Genomic DNA, 19,713 nt, shown 5'->3' with positions numbered 1-19,713 from the left:
ATCACCCCTGGTCCTTCACCTGACCTGCAACTCCAAATCATTCATGATTCTGTAAAAGTGTTTGTTTTCAGGCAGTCATCTTCAGATGTTTTTTTTGGATCTGCCCCATCTCATCGCTCGATACAGATTCATGACTCACCACCAAAAATCTCTTTTATCTAATCAGCCAGTCGATGACTAGCTCCCTCGCTGACCGTATCCCTGTTTTCGTTCAGTCAAGTTGAATGTCTTACATTTTTGTTGTACAATTTCTATTTACAAGCCTTGACACTTGGATGAGTATCAGTCTGTCTGTATGTTTCCTTTTTTACAATGCTCCCATTTTCTTTTGTACTGAGGTGACTGGGAGCAGCCAACTTTATCCGCCACACTTGTTGAATTAGCCTTTTGAAAGGGTTACAGAGTCCTTTCCATGATCTCAGCTGACAGTTCTCTCGTTAGGACCATGCAAAATTAAACAGCTGAATGAACATCCTCCAATAGGAATTGTTCTATGATTTTTTTTCTAGGGTTTGCGTAGGCCATGCTTCCAGGGTGCTTCCACAGGACTTCATGTCGTGGTCGCGGGCTGCCCTCTTGTGGATGCAGGTGCTACCCTCCATGACAAACTCACCAAACTACCGCCATAAGAGGAGTGCATCTACAAAGACACACAAAGCCTTATATAGAACGGTACTACATTTATTGAATGGTTCATTTCCTCAATACTTCACCAGCTGCAAAAATGACTAATAAAAATATTGCTGATTGAAAAGTGACTTACTGAAAGACGACAGTGCTACACTTCAAGAAAAGAGACATTAAAACATTAGAAAGTACATGTTTTCCATGATTTAACAAGTCATATACGACACTTAAAGTCAAACATACGTAACAGGGATATCAAAATAGACACGTATATTGTTACAAACAATATCCATTTCATGTAGAGGAAGAGAACATATACCATTTCTTATCAAAATAACACATTATTCAGCACATATAATCTACAAATTTCACTTTAAATTTGTTGTGCAAATTTCTGTGAAACCCCTAATAAGGCAACAATAGGACAGCACCACAGATGCAACCACTGGAGTTACAGGTAGGTAGTATCAAAGGCCACACAACACACCCCAATAGATGTTACAAGTATAATTTCAGAAGACGACAACAGTTTCGGGTCAAAAATTGCAGGTTACGATCCTCTATGGCCTTCCTGAGTGGTAGTAGGAAACAAAGAGGGTTAGAGTGATTTAGAAGCCATGATTGATTAGACCTGGCCTTTAATAATATAAAAGTTTAGTTGATTTAATGTAAATAATTATTTTAAATAAGAGTATCATAAATACTTACCACAATAATATACCAGTAATCAAATTGAAGACTTTGCAACATCTCCATAAATGATCCTTTGCATAGTTATTTGATTTTATGATAGCAAACACATAAAAAAAAAAAGATAATCCAGAGTCTAAAAGATGGTATTTAGTCATTATGTACAGAGAATCTGTAATTTGCTAATAGGGCAACGTGCAAAATCTACATAAAAATCTCTGTAGTGGCTAACACATTATTTGTTATTAGCCTCACAGAGCATCCTTCATGCTTTCCTGATGGCACTTGCAACCAAGGTTTCTCGCCTGGTGGTAAGAAATGCTTGTTGTTTCTCATAATAGGCTGCCTCATTAATAAAAGTGGGATAGACGGTGCCTGAGCCTTGGTAGTGGATTGTCTTTCCATCGAACGTTTGGAACATTGGGTCACCAGGGTTCAGTGGCTCCCAGTCACAGTCCTGAAACAACAAGGAATGGCCGCGGGGAGAGTAACTTGAGTATGCCGCCCAGGCTAAAATAATACACTAATGTCAACTATAGAGGGCTCATTTCCTATTTCACAATAACTTACAGTACTGCAAAAAAGTCACAGCCACACCTAGTGTTGTTGTTTTATCAAAGTTTACTAATCATATACATTTTTTTCAGGAAACATAATAGACAGCATAAAATTACTAAAAGAAAATACACTTCTAGTACTAGAGAAAGAATGATTAATCCGTTGGCCAATTATTGGCCATTTTCTATTCATTTCTATTTCATCACTGGCCATAATAAGTTATAGAGTTATAGACACACACACACACACACACATACACATATATATATATATATATATATATATATATATATATAATATTTAACTCTTTGAGAAAACTGTCCCATACAGATGTTTGCAGTGACAGAAATAAGGATTCTATCATATGTCACATTCCTAAGGTCTGTCTTTCTGTTCTGTTTAATAAAGAAAGTGGAATATGAATAAGATGTAATTACAACGTTGCTAAAACAACAACATTCATGGTGCCCAAGACTTTGGTACAGTACTTTATATTAACAGATCCACCAGTCCAGTGGATAGAGAGTAAATTCAGCCGGTTCTGTTCACCTGCAGATTGGGGTGGACCATGGCGATGATGTTTCCATTGGCATCTCTGGGGTAATCGATCCTCTCAGAGACCCAGAAGACTTCCACCGTACAGGGGGGGAACTCCATTCCTGAACAGAAGAAAACACAGACACAGGCTTGATCAAAAGTGGCTAAACTGATGGTTGAGATTGGACAATGAGGAAGAAAAAAAAGAACACCATACTTAACTTTCAAGATTTTATATTTAATTAAAAAACCTGAAAATGAGGATAAAAGCAATTTCAGATGAAAACACATGTAAGAAAAGCTAAGCCAAAACTGAGCCCTCTCTGTGATTCAGCAGCTTGTGAACAACTTTTAGCAGCAATAACTTGAAGTAATTGTTTTCTCTCTGATCTGATTTTTTCTCACATTGTGGAGGAAGTTTGCCCACTCATCTTCACAACCTAGCTTTGGCTCATCCATTTTGTGGTCATGACTTTATACACAGCTCTCTTAACGTTTGACTGGGCCATTGCAACACCATAGTTCTTTTCGTTTCAGCCATTTGGTTGCCTGATCTGATTTCAGACGAGCTTTATCTGTTAGTCACATAGCCTCATACTAGATTGTAGAAGACTTCGTATGTGAGTTCATAGTCGACTAAGCAGTTCCTTAAAAACAGCCCTTCCAAGGTGGAACTGATGCACAGAAATTCCACCTTATTTTGTACATGAATGACCTTAAGTCTCAACAGAGGGGATTTTCTTCGTGCGTACTGGACCTTGGGAGGTAGTTACAGAGTTGGAACAAAGGGAAATGAACTGTGCAGAAAGGGTAAGCAGTGAGAGGGACATTGCATCATGTGGCTGGAGTGGAAACCTGGCTTGCTGTCTGGATTTACTATAGCGCACAGTTATGGGGCCTTTATCTTGATCTATGAAGAGCACAGCTGTAGCTTATTGGTGACTCTTTTGAATGTAGGCATTGTAGTACCTTTTTGTAAAAACAAAGACTTCAAGGTGCTGGGATTCTATAGCTGCAAAACAAGTCCAGCTCACCACTCGTCCTGGATTGGTAGTGGGTATTGTGTGCTGACATCTTGTATCTGGTTTTCAACAGATGTCTTGCCAGGCACCCAGGCCAAACATTTCATCTTTGGTCTTACATCACATTGCCTTCATTTCAAATATGGAGAATGCAATAGGACATGTTCACTTTCTCATGTTCTTTGTAAAGAAAACAGTTTTTAATTGAATTTTTTGAACAATATCTATTCAGTCTGTTTTCTTATTGTTTTGTGAAGAACTTTAGCAATGATTGTGCTAATTGAGGTCTGTGGATTCTCTAGAGTCTCAGCCGTCTTGGATCTTTTTCCCCTTGTGGCTAATCTCTCATTGTAGAAGAATCAGTTTAAAATCGGTTTAACATGGTGGGCAGCAGGCGGGGCTCACTCCTTGGGGTACGGCGCGGCCCTGGGCCTGGTGGACCGGGGTCCTCCTGTTCCTGCAGAGGTTTGTGGGGAATGTGGGTGCTTATCAAAGCCAGCACCAGCCTTCTATCCTTGTGTCTTCCTGCTCCTCTACATGACTCATCCACACATTCACATAGGACCCAGAGGTGTTGCGTGTTCCAGGATGTTGGGGAAGTTGTCTCACATTTCCAGAGACTACCGACTCATTTCTTTTTAACTCCATGGCGGAGTGGAGTGGTAAGACAAAGAGCTTTTTTTTTCACCTTGCACACACACATACACAAACATACAGTACACCTGCTCACTCACCTACATACTGACCCGAAAGTTTGGGGGACAAATAATCACAGTGGTCTTGATTCAGTTTCAGAGACCTGGGATGGTTGCTGTTTTTGTCTCAGCCTGTTTCTGTTTTTTTACTTGTTTTTCTCTTTCAGATTCCAAATGTTTGTGTGCCCGTTGTGTTTTCTTGTGTTTCAGATTTGCAGCAGATGTTTCACCCCCCCATATCCCACTCACAAATTTTTTTTAAATGCCACTCAGATTTATGAAAAGCCACAAATGTCTTCTGTAACATTTTTGCGGATGTCTTTCTGCTGTGGTATTGTATTAGCACACACACACACACACACACCTGAATGATCCATACAAGTAAAATCTTTTCTAGCGGTGCTTAAAGCTGCTGTTGATCAATCAGACCAAAGCATTTCATGAACTGCCTCTGGCCACAATTTAAGCACTTGTACACACAAGTGTATTTTTTTCTTTTAACATGCCTCTATTTCAACTGTTTTGTTACATATTAATGACATATTAATGCTTCATGTGTTGTTGTTCATCTGATATCCATTTGCACAACTGAGCAGAACCAGATGTTTTTTTTTCATTATACCTTGAAAAGTTATTAAAATAAAAAAGAACTAAAACATTTTCATTCATTTCATTTTCACATTACTGCATGCAAGGCAACAATAAGTATATTATCTAATCAGTTTGATGTTGTGGAGCCACTAAAATAGAATCTTGTTTAAATCTACATCAAAGAAGCTGAGAGGCTTCAAACACTCAAAGCAGACTTGGTCAAGCTTCCCATCTTCATGAGAAGTGTGGTGTCATTACGGAGACTTTCAACCTGAAGTAAGTAGATTCCCAAAGTAAGCGTTTCACCTGCAACTCCACAGAGCTGTGCCAATATGCAAAATAAAGCACTGGGCGAGAACAAGAAGTACAAATGTTTCAGTTCCAACCATTTGAGATAGTGCTTGTTCATCAGAGCAAGTCATTTTCACACGTGATGAAAAGCTGAAGCTTTCAGCAGAAAGAGTTGTTTAGTCATGCTGCTCAGCTTCAAAGAGCGGGAACATCGATTCATCACCATGCCAGACCATTCATTAGCACCAGTGTGGTTCCACGACAGAAGATTACCACACCAATGGCAGCCGGCCTCTAATGACATGGAAACTGACCAACTCCCAACAAGCAGGCCATTTAACAGCAGGACAGTCCGGGGAAACCAACAGACTGCAACTCACACTTGGCAAAGACTGTCTGATTATGTAAAGAAAAAGAAAAGAAAAAGAAGAGAAGTGCAGCATGGCACCGAAACACTGTCCCTTGCCTTCAGGAGCAAAGACGCGTCATGAGCCAGCTGTAAATAAATTTAGAAATAGGAGTTTCAGTACATAAGGAGGAGTCAGTCAGACTCCCATGGAGACTCTGTCACCATGTTTGACGTCACAGGAATGCTGACATGAGTTCATGTTTTCTGGAGCGTAGTGGATAATGACTCATCATATTAGTTTGTCTCCATGTACATGTACAGACGGTCTTTGAATTTCTTTTTTTTTAAAGAATAAATAAAAAATGTGAGTTCATGGTGTGGTCATGCATGCTTTAGTTGCAGACTAGATGGTATAATCTTGTAAAGAATGGCCTTGTGTATGTGCCATATAGTTAAATATGGTGAGATCATCAGTCAAAGCCTCACCTTCGTTAAAAAGTTCAATGAAGTCCAGGGCGTGCTTCAGTATCACTCTCATAGCTTCAAAGATGTTACTCCTCAAAACACCTTGAGGCTGAGGGCCAACTTCCAGACCTGCAATGAAACAACCAACAGATCCACTTGTACGTGAGAAACATTTCTGCCAGAAATGTAAGCTTTAAGTAGAAATATTTAAAACATTGTATCTAGAGCTGGAAACAGTTGGAGGGGTAATACCTGTTACATTTGAGTGACACAAAGTCAATAAAAACAACATAAAATCTTAATGACCACAATACAGACAACAGAAATCTACAAGAGTCATACATGTTTCACGAAAAAAAAAGAAAGAAAATCACAAAACTACAAAGAGACACAAACTCAGAGTAGAGATTGGGAAAAAAAATCCAAGAGGAGAAATTAAACGTAGCACAAAGAGACACAAAACTACCAAAAGACCATGAATGATTGTAGAAGTGAGAATCAATAGAAACAAAATAACCACAAACTTTTGAAAAACACAAATTAAAGACTATGACAATCAGCGCTGCACAAATTTCCCCCCTATAAGGAAAAGCAGAATGACTATCAGTGAAATGAAGACGAGGATGGAAAAATAAAAACAAAAAAAATCCCAACAGCCAAAAAGAGAATCAATCTGAACACAATGTAGCTAAAATTAACCATGAAAGTATTTATATGACTTCAGAGAAGGTGATCATGAAGAAAAGCAGGACCACATTCTTATGATGACAAAAAGAGAAGAAAAGACTCTTAAAGCCAAAAATCTTGTTTTATGTATGTTAATTACCTTAACTGTATAACATCATAATTCTGATATTATACATTTTGATGGGCTGATGGGCCGTTAGATTGCTGTTCTGTGCTACTCATCCCATTATCAAAAATAGTGTCAAAACCAGAGGTAAAAATAGACAACAGAGCACCAACATACAGACGCAACGAGACAAGCCAAGAACTACAAAGATATTCAAAACATTTTGTTTGAAACTTCTCGTTGCTGTAGATCATCTGAAGTCAAAACGTGACTCTTGTAACTATCTCTATTTTGCAATCATATACTGCAGAATAAAGATGGCAAACATTTATCATGTACAGTTCAGAACAGCCTCCAACAACAGCTCAGGCTTGATTCTGAAGTTTTTTATCTGACTTATATTAGAAATGTTCAGTCTCATTTAACACTATGCTCAAAAGTTCCTAAAGCCGCCCCTGGCACCGTCCTCGGGGGAAAACTGGACGAACTGGGGAGACTCACCAACGGGGTGCTTGGCCACAGAGCGTGAAGTGGAATATTTCAGGAGAGGGTGTTCATTCATCAGAACGAGACAACTGGCTGGAGCGATGGCTTTCTGGGATACAAAAACAACACAAATAGGAAGATAATGAGCTGCGGATAATAAAATAATAATTAAAAAGACACGCAAAGGTTATGTGCAGGGTTTTATGCAACACAGCGGTCATGTGTTTTAAGATTCTAGTCATATGCGTCACCATGTACTGGAGCAAAACATGACACGTGCAATTAAAAGAGCAGGTCTACACTGGGCAAGTGCATGGCGTATTTTAGAGCAAAAAAACACAAACTAAAATGTATTTCCACTGAATTTGCTTTTAGTCCAGCATACGGAAGAGCCATAAGATCTTGTCATCTAAACCTGAGACACTAGGAACAGAAGAACCTAATGAGTTATTTAATAACGGTTTGTTGACTGTGTGCCACGGGGGGATGCAGGTGATTTCAGAAGTTAATCTTCGATCCCTGTGTGGCAGCTTGTATTTCTAAGAATCCTGTACCAATTTTCATTCGTTTTAATCTCCAGTTGGAACAAATTGATGTTGTATTTGACATTAAATTAAATAGTAGTGACATAATCTGAAGAAGTGAAGTGAAATAGTCCATCCTGCCCAAACCTGCAGATTGCATTTCACAGACCACATCAGGGAGGGGGTAAATATTAGCAGGCCTTGTCGTATAGCCCTACATAATCTCCAAAAAGCCTTTAATACTTCCAACCAAAAACTCTTGCTCTTAATGATTTAGGTTGCGTTTTAGATAATCTCTGCTCATGGTCCTACAACCACAACGCGACCTTGGCAAATGACAACATTTTTAGTCAGGAAAACAGCCATGCATCACAGTATTGACTTCAATTATTCTGGCCAGGGTCTTTACTACATCACTTTGACTTTTTTGACATAACATTACCAGACAGAACTAAACAGTTGATTCAGTCACATCTAACACACTCTCTCTATCTCTCTCTGGTGGGCTTGTTTTGCTTTTACAGCCACAGGATGGTACATTTCACATGCTCCGAGGGCTCCTTTGACTGCATGTTGTAAGTTTACAGCAACAGCAAATCCCACACTTGGACTTGGCTCGAAACATTTTCTGAGATTTATTGGTTCAGAAGCGATGCCAGAAAACCCCACATCTATCCATGAAACAGTGTTAAAGTCAAGGATTAAGTACATTTTAAAGAACTGTTCTTCCTAAATCCTTCCTCCAAACCCAGTGTTGACATTCCCAGACCAAAGCCCTTCCAGACCATATTTATCATTTCACTTGAAAATGTTTTCGTAAACAGTAAAGTAACAAAAATGGCATGGGAGTTCAAATAATCCTGACATTGACTTTTGATCCCAGATTGTTTCAAATTTTTCTTTTTACAGTAAACAGAGAGAGAAAAAAAGTCCATACTAAATAAGATCTTCTTAAAAAAAAGTAAACTGTTTAATCGTTTCAGTAGCGGTGACCTTTTTTGGGTCTTACCAGAGATCATCATAAGAAAGTTCACCTGACAAATTATATTCCCTTCAGATTCAAGTGCATGATAGGTAAAAATAAATTTTATACCCTGCAACATTTTGCTACTGAGAAAAAAAAGCATTTGAGTCTCTGATCTCATGAAGACCTTAGTCAGTGGCTATTGCCTGTTTTTTATGTTTCAATATGCATTTTCTGACTTTAATATCTGACCTCTTACCACCATTCGTCCTTAAAGGCTTAGGGTTCCACAAAACCACAAAAATACAACTTTCCTGTTAATGATCTTTAAGCCTTGCCTTTTATATGTTATGAAAATTCAATTTTCTTTTAACGCCATCAGAAGAATCTATTTGAAGTAGCACACATGCACCAAAGTGTGTGTCTCCTCAGGCTGATGTGAGAGTTTTTGCTAAAAGCAAATGATGACCAAAGTGTATTTTGCTATGCTTTAAAGGTTAATCCCTAAAGCAGGTCATCTGATTAGTTACAAGTTTAAACTGAATTAAGGTGTTAAAGGTGAAATATTGACCAGAAAACAGACAGTCACCATAACTTCATTTTTTTTCAACCATTTGGAGAAAACGCCTGATTATTATTAATATTATTTGTTTTAAAACAAATGGTATACACATCTCATAGGCATTTGTTAATTAATTCCCTCTAATAATTGAACTTTTCACAAATGTGACAGCAAGTTCTCATGACAGCTCCTCACTGCCTCCAGGACACAGGTGTATCGGCACTGCAGGGTGCTGAGATTCAGTCAGACGTGAAACACGTGGTACCTTTATGTAATTCATCATCTGGAGGTTGAAGTGATCTTTGGAGCTTTCCAGAATCAGAGTGCTGCCCATGTTAGACGTGGTGTTGTGGAGGTCAAAGATGACGTCATAGGCCTCTGGGCTCCCTTTGGGTCCAAATATCCTGTTGATCTCCTGGGCTCTCCGCACCTCGTAGGGTAAGTCATCGCCTCCGTGGGCACTGCAGAAACACACGTTATTAGAAATCAGACCGGAGCCAAGACAGTCACATTTTATCAGGGAATTCAGCTGAAAGAACAATGTGCCACAAAGCGTATTAATCATTCACAGGTTGGTGTCTTCACAGTATCAGGAAGAGTCCTGTTAACTCATTAACTGTAGGGTTAGACAAGTTACTACAGCAGCAGTAAAATAATGATGGGAAACCTTTGGAATTTACTGCTTTTCTGCATTCATTTACTATAAAATGTGATTTGATCATCTACCGTACGTCACAACAGCAGACAAACACCGCGTGATGAGGCTAATAACACTCAAACAATTACAATTAAACATGTACAATACTGGGTGAAAAAAAGTAAACCCATTAGGTAAGTTACTTAAACAAAACCTTAGTGGAGTCCAGTTGATGGCATGATATTGGAAGTTTGGGACTACCATGATTGGTAAAAGACTTACGGTATTTATAAAAGAAAACCCATAAAAAACACTAAAAAGACAATGTTTTAATTTAGCTGTTCATAAGAAGCATCTGATGATATGATCCATGCCTTGCAAAAAGCAATCTCTAGACATCCAATTAAGAGTAGTTGATCTACACGAGGCTGGAAAAGGACAAAACAATCCGGTGAAAGTGCTACGCCATGCATCAGTTCACAGTTAGACAAACTCTGTAAATGGATCAAGTTTGGCACTGTGGCTACTCTTCCTAGGACCGCGCTCCCAGCCGAGGTTATGGGTAACAGCTAAAGGCTTGAAGACATTACTGGAGCTGACAATCATTTCTGTTCATGAGTCTACGATAAATAAATCATTGAACAGGCAGGGCAACACTACGGGCAAAATGTTTTGTGGACTCAGGAAACAAAAGTGGAATGGTTCAGAGACAATATTCAGCACTATGGATGACATGAAAAGAGCACAGTTTAGCAACAACAAAACATCATTCCAGCAGTGAAGTGCAGTGGAGGGAGCTTCATGGTTCATGCCTGCTTCACTGCCTTTGGCCCTGGACCACTTTACATCATTAAGGGGAAAATAAAAAAAATATCCTACATTATAATGTCAGGGTGACTGTCAACCCTTGTGATAAAGCAGAACCATGACCCCAATAACTGAAGTAAATCCACCACAGAATGGCTTTGGAAAACAACAACAACAACAAACCATCTCCCTTTAGGAAATTCCACCTGAACTTTGTACAGATTTCATCCAGAGCGATTCAGAGCGATTGAAAGCACCTGCAGTTGAAGTCATCATTACCAAAGGAGGTCTGAATAGCCATTTACTCTAAAGGTTCATTTCCCTTTTCTCCTCCAGACCTGTGAATGTTCAATGGGTAATAGTTTATGTGATCTTAAGCAGATGGTGTTTCTCAATTTCCAGAACTTAAATAAAGGTCAGATCACATTTTATTGCAAATTAATGCAGAAAAGTAGTTATTTTCAAGACGATCTGGGTGACTTTTCTTGCCATTGTATGTAAAGCATGGATACCAAGAAAAAAAGGTTCATACAGGGAAACCCAAATAACTTGATTGTTGCCATGTTACCTCAGACTTTGTTAACATAGAAGTCATGGGAGGCATTAAAGTGATTCTGTAAAACAAAACTACAGTTCAGGAGTACAGTAGTTTAAGAGCTTCAGACTTAATTGGGAATTATAATATGCACACTGAAGGATCCTTGAGCGGAGGTTTTTATCCTCCAGCTTAAACTCCTCTTCAACAAACTCTGACCACAGAATAAAACCTGCCCCCCTCCCCTGGATGTTTTCTCACTCCAAGCTTTTTTTAAAGCATTTCAAAATAACCACAGCTCCAGCACCTTCTCCAAGCCACACTAGAATAAAAAACAACAACAAAACAAAAAAAACACCTCTGCTGTCCATATTGTCTCACCTCCACTCATCTGGCCTTTAGGCTCAGTTTTCAGCTATTCTCCGGTATAGTCTAGATCGCCAGGACATGACTACAGAAGCATTGTGTGAGCAACTGTGGGTTTCAACACTTTGTTCTCAGCTGAGAGACGTGGAGAGGCTAAATTTAAGGAAACGGCAGAACAGTTAGCCTATCAGAGCTGGAAAAGGGGACATTATGAGCTGTTTTTAGAAAATGCCTTGCACTGCCTAATCTTCTTACATGTTGCCTTCAGAGAGGTCAATCAGTGCATAAGCTGAAGAGTGTCAAAAAAGATCAACTAACATCTGCAGGCAGAGACTGGAAGCACGTCACTCACGCAATCTGAGCTCCCAACGTCACTTAATTTTTGCATCTGTAGGTAAAATATAGTCCATAAAAGAACATAGAATGCAATAAGAATAAATCCTGAAGGATGTTTGTCACTTGTTTAGAGAGGAGTGGTGATGCCAGATGTGTTGAAATGAAAGCCCACCGCTGTTTCCCAAGTAAATGTCTTGTAATGCAAGACCTCAAACTAAGGTAATGAAAAAAACGTGCTTTTATAATATTATATGATTGTATAATCATTATTAATGCATGGCTATGCAATATAATGCATGTTTTTTAAGTTTCTTAAGTAGAAGCATCCTTGGGCAAGACAATAAACCCCACTCTGCCCCTGGTGAGCCCAATGGTGTATGATTGTGTGGAGAATGGGACAAAGAGAGGTATAAACGCAACCGAAAAGAGAGTCCGTGTGGATCTCCTCAGACAAAGACAGTGCTACAGTATGTGGATGGGTGAATGTGGCTTGTAGTGTAAGAGCGCCTTGAAAAGGGCTATAAAAATATAGTCCATTTACCTTGTGAGACATTTACATTTTTATTATCGAAGACATACAATAAAATAGGACCCCAGTACTGGATGAAGTCCTGGGAGCATCTCAATCAGGCCCCCTTTGAAACCACTGTGCCAGCCTTGACGAAAAACACAACAAAATGCATCTCAAATGGGACAAAATGGTATTCCAAGCAGTACCCGCCTGGTTCCACTTGTTAGTGCCGTATTAAAGTGCATTTCCATTGGCATGTATTCAGGGTAAACCCACCAGACATGAACCTCTAACAGGATCGACCCACTACACAGGAACCTTTTGGCGCTTTTCCACTATTACCTACTCAGCCCGACTCGCCTCGCCTCTGCGCTTTCCCACTAAGGGTCTAACGTGAGCAGATACTTTTTCTGTAACTATTCTGCCGAGGTTCTAAGCGGGCTGAGTTGGTCTGTATCTGACGTCATCACGCTACACTGCACCGATTGGTCAGGGGGTTGGGAGTCAGACGTCTGAGTCAGGATTTGGACATCAGTTGAAGAGCGACTCTGACGGAGGTTCTTGTTCATTTTATTTGACAGGCAATGGCAGCGCAAAGGTATGTTTCATGATCGAACTCTGAGGTGCAGATGCTCATAAACCTGGTGGCTGAGAAAGAATTAAAAAGAGATCTAGACTGGTGATAAGGAACGACCAGATCTACAAGGAGCTCTATCACTTCATAGCAGCTCGCGACTCCCAGCTGACTTTTCAGCAGCGCCGAGACAAAAAAAAAATTAAAAAGCGTTGCTGCTTGAAACTTCTCTCACCCTCACTTTTTAACTTGATATCGAACACAAGCCACAGACCCAGCAGCACATCTATCATCTTCTCCATTATCTTTAGTGTTGTTGTCTTCTTCGTTTAGATACACAATCAAATACATCACAGCAGCTTCACTCCAACCTCCTACTTCTGCTCCAGGTGCTGAATTGTTATGGAAAAGGAACTAGGCCGAGTTGAGTCGAGTTGAGCTGAGATGAGTAGAGCCGAGTAGGTACTAGTGGAAAAGTGACATTTGACTGAAGAAATAACACAGCTGACCATGGGGTGGCGGTAATGAGCATTTTTGGCTGTTTGTTAACGACCAACAGGTTAAAATCAATCAATCAATCAATCAATCAATCAATCAATCTTAATTTATAAAGCCCTTTACAACACACAGGGTGACCAAAGTGCTTTCCATTAAAATCCACATTAAAACAAAACAATTTAAAAACAACATAATAAAACCAATAAAATTAAATTAAGAATATATCACAGCAATACTATGTATTAAAAGCCAGTCTAAATAACCAGGTTTTCAGTCTGAAAAAAAACCCCCCAAAGTCAGTGATGGTGCGCATTTCTGGGGGCAGCTTATTCCAGAGCCTGGGTCCAGCAACGGAGAAGGCCCGATCACCCCAGAGTTTAGTCCTGGTCCTAGGGACTTCCAGCAGGAGCTGATTTGAGGACCGTAGGCCTCTAGTGGAGTTCTGAACATCGCACTTGTTCACATAAATAAACAGGGGCAAGTCCATTGAGGGCTTTAAAAACAAAGATTAAAATTTTAAAATCAATTCTAAAAGAAACAGGAAGCCAGTGAAGAGCAAATAAAACCGGAGTGATGTGTTTGCGACGTCGAGTACTAGTTAAAAAGCGTGCAGCGGCATTCTGAACAAGCTGAAGACGGCTAAGAGAAGACTTGGAGACACCAACATACAAAGCATTGCAATAGTCAATTCTCGAACTTATAAAAGCATGAATGGTTTTTTCCAAGTCTGCACGATTTAAGAATGGCTTTACTTTTGTTAAAACCCGTAACTGATAAAAACTGGTCCTGACCACGATGTCAATTTGCTTGTCAAATTTTAAGCTGCTATCAAAAATAACTCCAAGATTCCTCACAGAAGTTTTCACTTTACAAGATAGATCACCAGAGTGTGCTGAATCACCAAAGAAAATACATTCTGTTTTACCTTCATTTAAGTGCAGAAAATTTCGCCCCAACCACATTTTAATTTCTGCAATGCAGTCATAAAGGGTTTGGAGAGCACCACTTTTGTTTGGGAGCACTGGAAGATAAATTTGCAGGTCATCTGCATAGCAGTGAAAAGCTAGGTTGTGCCTGGCTATGATAGAGCCCAAAGGCAACATGTAAAGTGAAAACAATAAAGGGCCCAGTATGGAGCCTTGGGGCACACCACAGAACAAAGGAGCAGCAGAGGAGGACAGGTTCTGTTTGTCAGGTACGATTTAAACCATTTCAGTGCTGTGCCACGAATACCAGCACACTGATTAAGGCGAGACAAGAGGATTGAATGATCCACTGTATCAAATGCAGCTGTCAGGTCTAACAAAACTAAAACAACAGGACATTTGGCATCAACGGAAAGGGCAATGTCATTATGCACTTTCAACAGTGCGGACTCATTTTCTCAGTGTTCTTCTTCTAAAATCAGCGACCCGCCATGTAGTTTCCATTGGCCAACCTGATTACCTCTCCTACTACAAGAACTGCAGTCCATCTTTTTCCACCAATTAGTTGTGTGGCCCTTTCTTTACTTTGAGTCTAAAATAAAAAAAGAATATGACCCATCACTAATCTAAGACCTCTGCTGCCAAAGTATCACGGACAACAGTCTACAGCAGTCTACCACAGACTGCCCCCCCCACCCCACTCTACGTCACATTAACGTAAAGACCCCACTTCTGACCTTATGCATCACATTAACGCATATCCTAGGTCACCTTTGTACAGACTCATTACTCCGGCACTTTAAAACCAACATGTATACCTTTTTTTTTAATATATATTATTTGCTCTTTTGTATTGCACCAATCACCACAACAAATTCCTTGTATGTGTTAAACTACTAGGCAATAAACTTCTTTCTGATTCTGATAACTGTCCTGGGTAAAAACCAGCATCACATCTTCATAAGAGGTTGGGAAAAATTGGGAAATGGAAAAAAGAGCAATTAAGCAAAAATAGTTCAATTAAATTTAGACTTCACTATAGAACAGAAATATCAACAAGGAAATTATATGGTTTTAAGGAATAAAAAGTTAATTCAATCAGATAGTGACCAATCTCCAACTATGCACCTTATAAAAAACACTGCAGATGAGTTTGGGATTCGGGGGGGCATCATCCAGCCAAAATGAATAGGCTTCCATTTGTGTTTGTGCACGCATTTGCGTAACACATCATCTTCTGCTGTGGTGCACTTGAAAAAAAAAAAAAAAAAAAGAGTAAATAATAAAAAATGGTCTTAGCTGGCTTGCAGCTGGGTCACGTTCCGCTCACGTTTCTCCTGCAGGCTGGCAGTGAAGCCCGGGAGGAGGGACGCAGCTCTGCGCTTATTGGGTACCGACGCACACACGACCCGTGGAAACATCACCGGACCAAAGACACTATGGGCTGGAAATCCACGTGACTCACGAGAACTGTGTATGCATTATCCCCCTAGACGTGTTTAAGCCCCGCCTCATCACAGTGATGGTGATTATAGATTAGCCTATATTATGTTTGGTACATTGATCCCTTTTAGGCGTATGGTCCATATCTATCTGGCAGAGCACGTGTACTCAGTTACATCTATTATGCAAAAAAAAAAAAGGATTTGATTATAGTTTCCTACTAACATCTTCGAGGACATCATACACAGCAGTTATCACTGGAGTTGGTGCGCGCATATCTTAAAGGGGACCTATTATGAAAAACACGTTTTTTAACATATATAAAGTGGTCTCCCCTCAGCCTGTCAACTCAGAGAAGGAGGAAAGCAACCAAATTCTGCAGTGTCTGTACAGCCGCCCGGATGAGCCATCCAGTGTGATGTGGCTTCTACGAGCCGTTCAGATTCTGCTCCCGTCGTTACGTAACCAAAATGCAATTTGCATCGGTTGGCCTTCAATGCGTGAAACCACGCCCACAAATAACTCCGCCGGCCGGAGCTTCCGCCATTTTTCGTAGCAGTGTCATCGCGTCATTCAGGCAGCCAATCAGTACAGTGCCTCATTATCATAGCCCCGCCCACTCAGAATCCCACATAGATAATGAGGTTAGAGAATGGGAAGATAAAGACATGGCTCAGAGGCTGAATTTCTAATTTATTTAGCAAAAACAATCAAAAAGCTTGTTTTTCAGACATTCAAGGCCTGTTTAAAATAGGTATTAGATGCCATAATAGGTCCCCTTTAAATTATAATAATAAACTGAGGTCAATATAATTTTGTAAAGACATACACCGATAAGGATATAGGCCCTACTGATAGATGTAATAATGTTTTGTAGATATGTGCAATAAAAAAGGAAAGAAGGAAAAGTTTTAATTGATCATAGCGGATAGTGACAAGGCCGTGAAGTTAGTCTTAGGTTGGATAGCTGACAGCCATTCACTGGGATCAACGTCTCAAAATTCTTAATAGTAAATAGTAGCAAATAGTAAATTATTAAACTTAAGGTGAATTGTAATAATGCAATTGACAAATGAAGTTAATTTGAAATTGAATGATTTCAAATCAATTTCAAAGTCACAACAGTAACTTCAATTTCCACAGATGGAAGAAACTCAGGAAGGGTCATGCTTGAATTGGGGAGATAAAAATCTCAGTCGACGGGCAAAACGGATAGAGGAATTCAAAGGCAGACGTTTCCACATCTTGTTCTCGTCATTAAATCAAACTTGGTCAGTATTATCAAAAGTTAAGTTATGTCTCATAAACGGTCATCTATTGATGTCAACAATCGATTAGGAATGAAAGAATCTTGCTCTAGTTGTGAAATGACTGCAAGATCTCCAATCTTTAATCTGCAGCCTAAAGCTCTGCCTGCATAGTCTTTAGATGGAATGGCCTGTCATACATTAGTCTTAATATTTCTGACATGTTTGCAAAGATGCCTAATGTATGGCTGGCATAAAATATTTTGCTTTGAATTTGAAAGGTTGCTCTATTTATTATTTACACTTTTTTTCAAAGAAATCTATTCATTTTCATATATTCTTTCCAGAATATTCCACATCTTTTGACCCAGTGACTCAAGTTGAATGGAACTACTACAAGACACAAATGACATACATTTTTACCAAATTTGAGGGATTTTAATAATCCCAAAAGGAATATCTTTATGATGTATTTACAACGTATTTTTTCCATGTTCCTGTATTTTTCCATTAATTTCCAACCCGCAGGACCCAGTGAATCCAAAACTAAGCTCCAATGTAGCACCACAAGTGACAAATTTGACACAGCTTTTGAATTATAGAAGGAAGAAGCCCTCAAATCCAATAAAAGAAGGGAAATGTCGTCAGGTGCTTTCCATTTACCTCTGTAGTTGGAATTATATCACATGCGTCTATGTTGCTAGTGCTTTTGAGGCTATTTAAAAGAAAAAACATTCAAATGAATAAAAGACAATAGTGTTGTCTAAAATGTTGATGTTAAAATAGAAAAAGCCCTTTATGACCAATGATCAGTACTGGAGTTGAGGGGGGATGAGGGGGGATGGCATCCCTCCTGAAATAAAAACGGTCCAAATCATCCCCCCTGTAAAACTGCCATCCCCCCTTTCCATCCCTTATGTCATTTCATCAATGAATGTGGTATTACTGCTATTTCAACATTTAGAGTCATCACCAGAAAAATAACTTTTTATTTTCACCTGTTTCAAGTAAATTTTCACTTGAAATAAGTAGGAAAATCTGCCAGTGGGACAAGATTTATCTTCTCATTACAAGCAAAAAAATCTTGTTCCACTGGCAGATTTTTCTACTTATTTCAAGTGAAAATCTACTTGAAACAGGTGAAAATTGTTTTTTTCCAGTGATGAGTCTTGTTTTAAGTGTAATGAGGTTTTTTTACTAAAATGAGACATTTTAACTAGAAATAAGACAAATATTCTTGTTAAGATTTTGCATTTTTGCAGTGATCCATTTTACTTATCCTGTGAAGGACAGAGTCATATTAATAAGTTCAGAATACAGTTTTTATTTTTGTGTTTTGATGTATTTGATGTAAGCCCAGTGGATATTTAAAGCTTACAGAAGGCTGCATTTAACTGCTGCTATGTCATTCATGCAGTATTTCTGCAGGTGTTTTGGTCAGTGCTATTATTTGTAATATATTATATTATTTGTAATCAGCACAAATTATCTGTCCCCATATGATAAAATCCACCATCCCCCCCTGATTTTTTTTTACAACTCGAGTACTGCCAATGATAATAACTCCAGAGACAGCAGTAAGCGGTCGGGTATCCAACCTCAGACCAACTTCTCCGCGGTGACAGCTGCAGCCCCGCACCGGTGTGTGTTTACCTGAGATTTTCCGGGGTGAAGGCTCGGTTCAGATCCGTGTCCACATATCTGCTGCACTTCTCCACAGCCTTCGGGTTGGCAATGAAAGGTTTGATCTCGAGCCCTCTCCTCTGGATCTCGGCGCTGTTTTTGATCCACAGATTGACGAGCGTCACCCCCGACATCTCGTTGCCGTGCGTCCCCCCGAAAATAGCCACTTTCCTCGCCTCGCCGAAGCTTGCCGTGTTGTGGTTGTTGTTGTTGGAGGAGGACATGTCTGGAGCAGGCAAAGGTGCAGAGCAAAGGTGCGAGAAAAGTTTGCAGCTGGAGCTTGGCAGTTTCTGTTTTGTCCCTTTACGTAACGCGTATGCTGTTATCAGTCACTCCGCGTAAAAGCTGCTGTTGTGATCAAGCACATCTCGGACTGAAGGCGAAGTCCCCGATAGACAGGTCGCTGCCGCTGTTTTTACCTGTTACTGACAGATCTACAGCCAAAATAAAGCCCTCGGCTTCCGGTACAAGTCTTCCAAAATAAAATGTTTATTTTCGTGTCTGTTAAGCTGGACGCTATGCCACTTCCGGTCAAGTTTTTCAATGTAAAAGGTATTTGAGGAAATGCAAAACTTCCTCGAATACCTTTAACGCCTTTTCAAATACCTTTTACCTTTTTCAATGTAAAAGGTATTTGAGGAATTACAAAACTTCCTCGAATACCTTTAACGCCTTTCCAAATACCTTTTACCTTTTTCAATGTAAAAGGTATTTGAGGAAGTACAAAACTTCCTCAAATACCTTTAACACCTTTTCAAATACCTTTTACCTTTTTCAATGTAAAAGGTATTTGAGGAAGTACAAAACTTCCTCAAATACCTTTAACACCTTTTTAAATACCTTTTACCTTTTTCAATGTAAGAGGTATTTGAGGAAATACAAAACTTCTTCAAATACCTTTAACACCTTTTTAAATACCTTTTACCTTTTTTCAATGTAAAAGGTATTTGAGGAAGTACAAAACTTCCTATACCTTTAACACCTTTTCAAATACCT

General features: G+C 39.4%; 1 protein-coding gene across 1 annotated transcript; it reads right to left on the bottom strand.

The window, feature by feature from the left end:
• Positions 1-660: 660 nt before the first annotated feature.
• Positions 661-19,247, bottom strand: aspa (aspartoacylase). The gene is made up of 6 exons (XM_061740081.1): positions 18,688-19,247; positions 9,420-9,615; positions 7,120-7,213; positions 5,847-5,954; positions 2,425-2,534; positions 661-1,774 (listed from the first exon to the last, which is right to left on the bottom strand). The coding sequence occupies exons 1-6, from the start codon at positions 18,939-18,941 to the stop codon at positions 1,583-1,585; spliced, it is 954 nt and encodes a 317-aa protein (XP_061596065.1). The 5' UTR covers positions 18,942-19,247; the 3' UTR covers positions 661-1,582.
• Between the last annotated feature and the right edge of the window lie 466 nt (positions 19,248-19,713).

The sequence above is a fragment of the Cololabis saira genome, chromosome 14 (assembly GCF_033807715.1).
Source record: "Cololabis saira isolate AMF1-May2022 chromosome 14, fColSai1.1, whole genome shotgun sequence".
In the NCBI taxonomy this organism is placed as follows: Eukaryota; Metazoa; Chordata; class Actinopteri; order Beloniformes; family Belonidae; genus Cololabis; species Cololabis saira.
This window is presented reverse-complemented; position numbering and strand designations above follow the sequence as displayed.

Bases quoted from the DNA above. Each gene is read 5' to 3' on its own strand.
- aspa (XM_061740081.1), bottom strand. From the start codon at position 18,941: ATGTCCTCCTCCAACAACAACAACCACAACACGGCAAGCTTCGGCGAG. The intron at 5,955-7,119 runs GTGAGTCTCCCC...GTTTCATTGCAG, and splicing joins TGTGGCCAAGCACCCCGTTG to GTCTGGAAGTTGGCCCTCAG. The intron at 1,775-2,424 runs GTGAACAGAACC...TTGTTGTTTCAG, and splicing joins TGGTCCACCCCAATCTGCAG to GACTGTGACTGGGAGCCACT.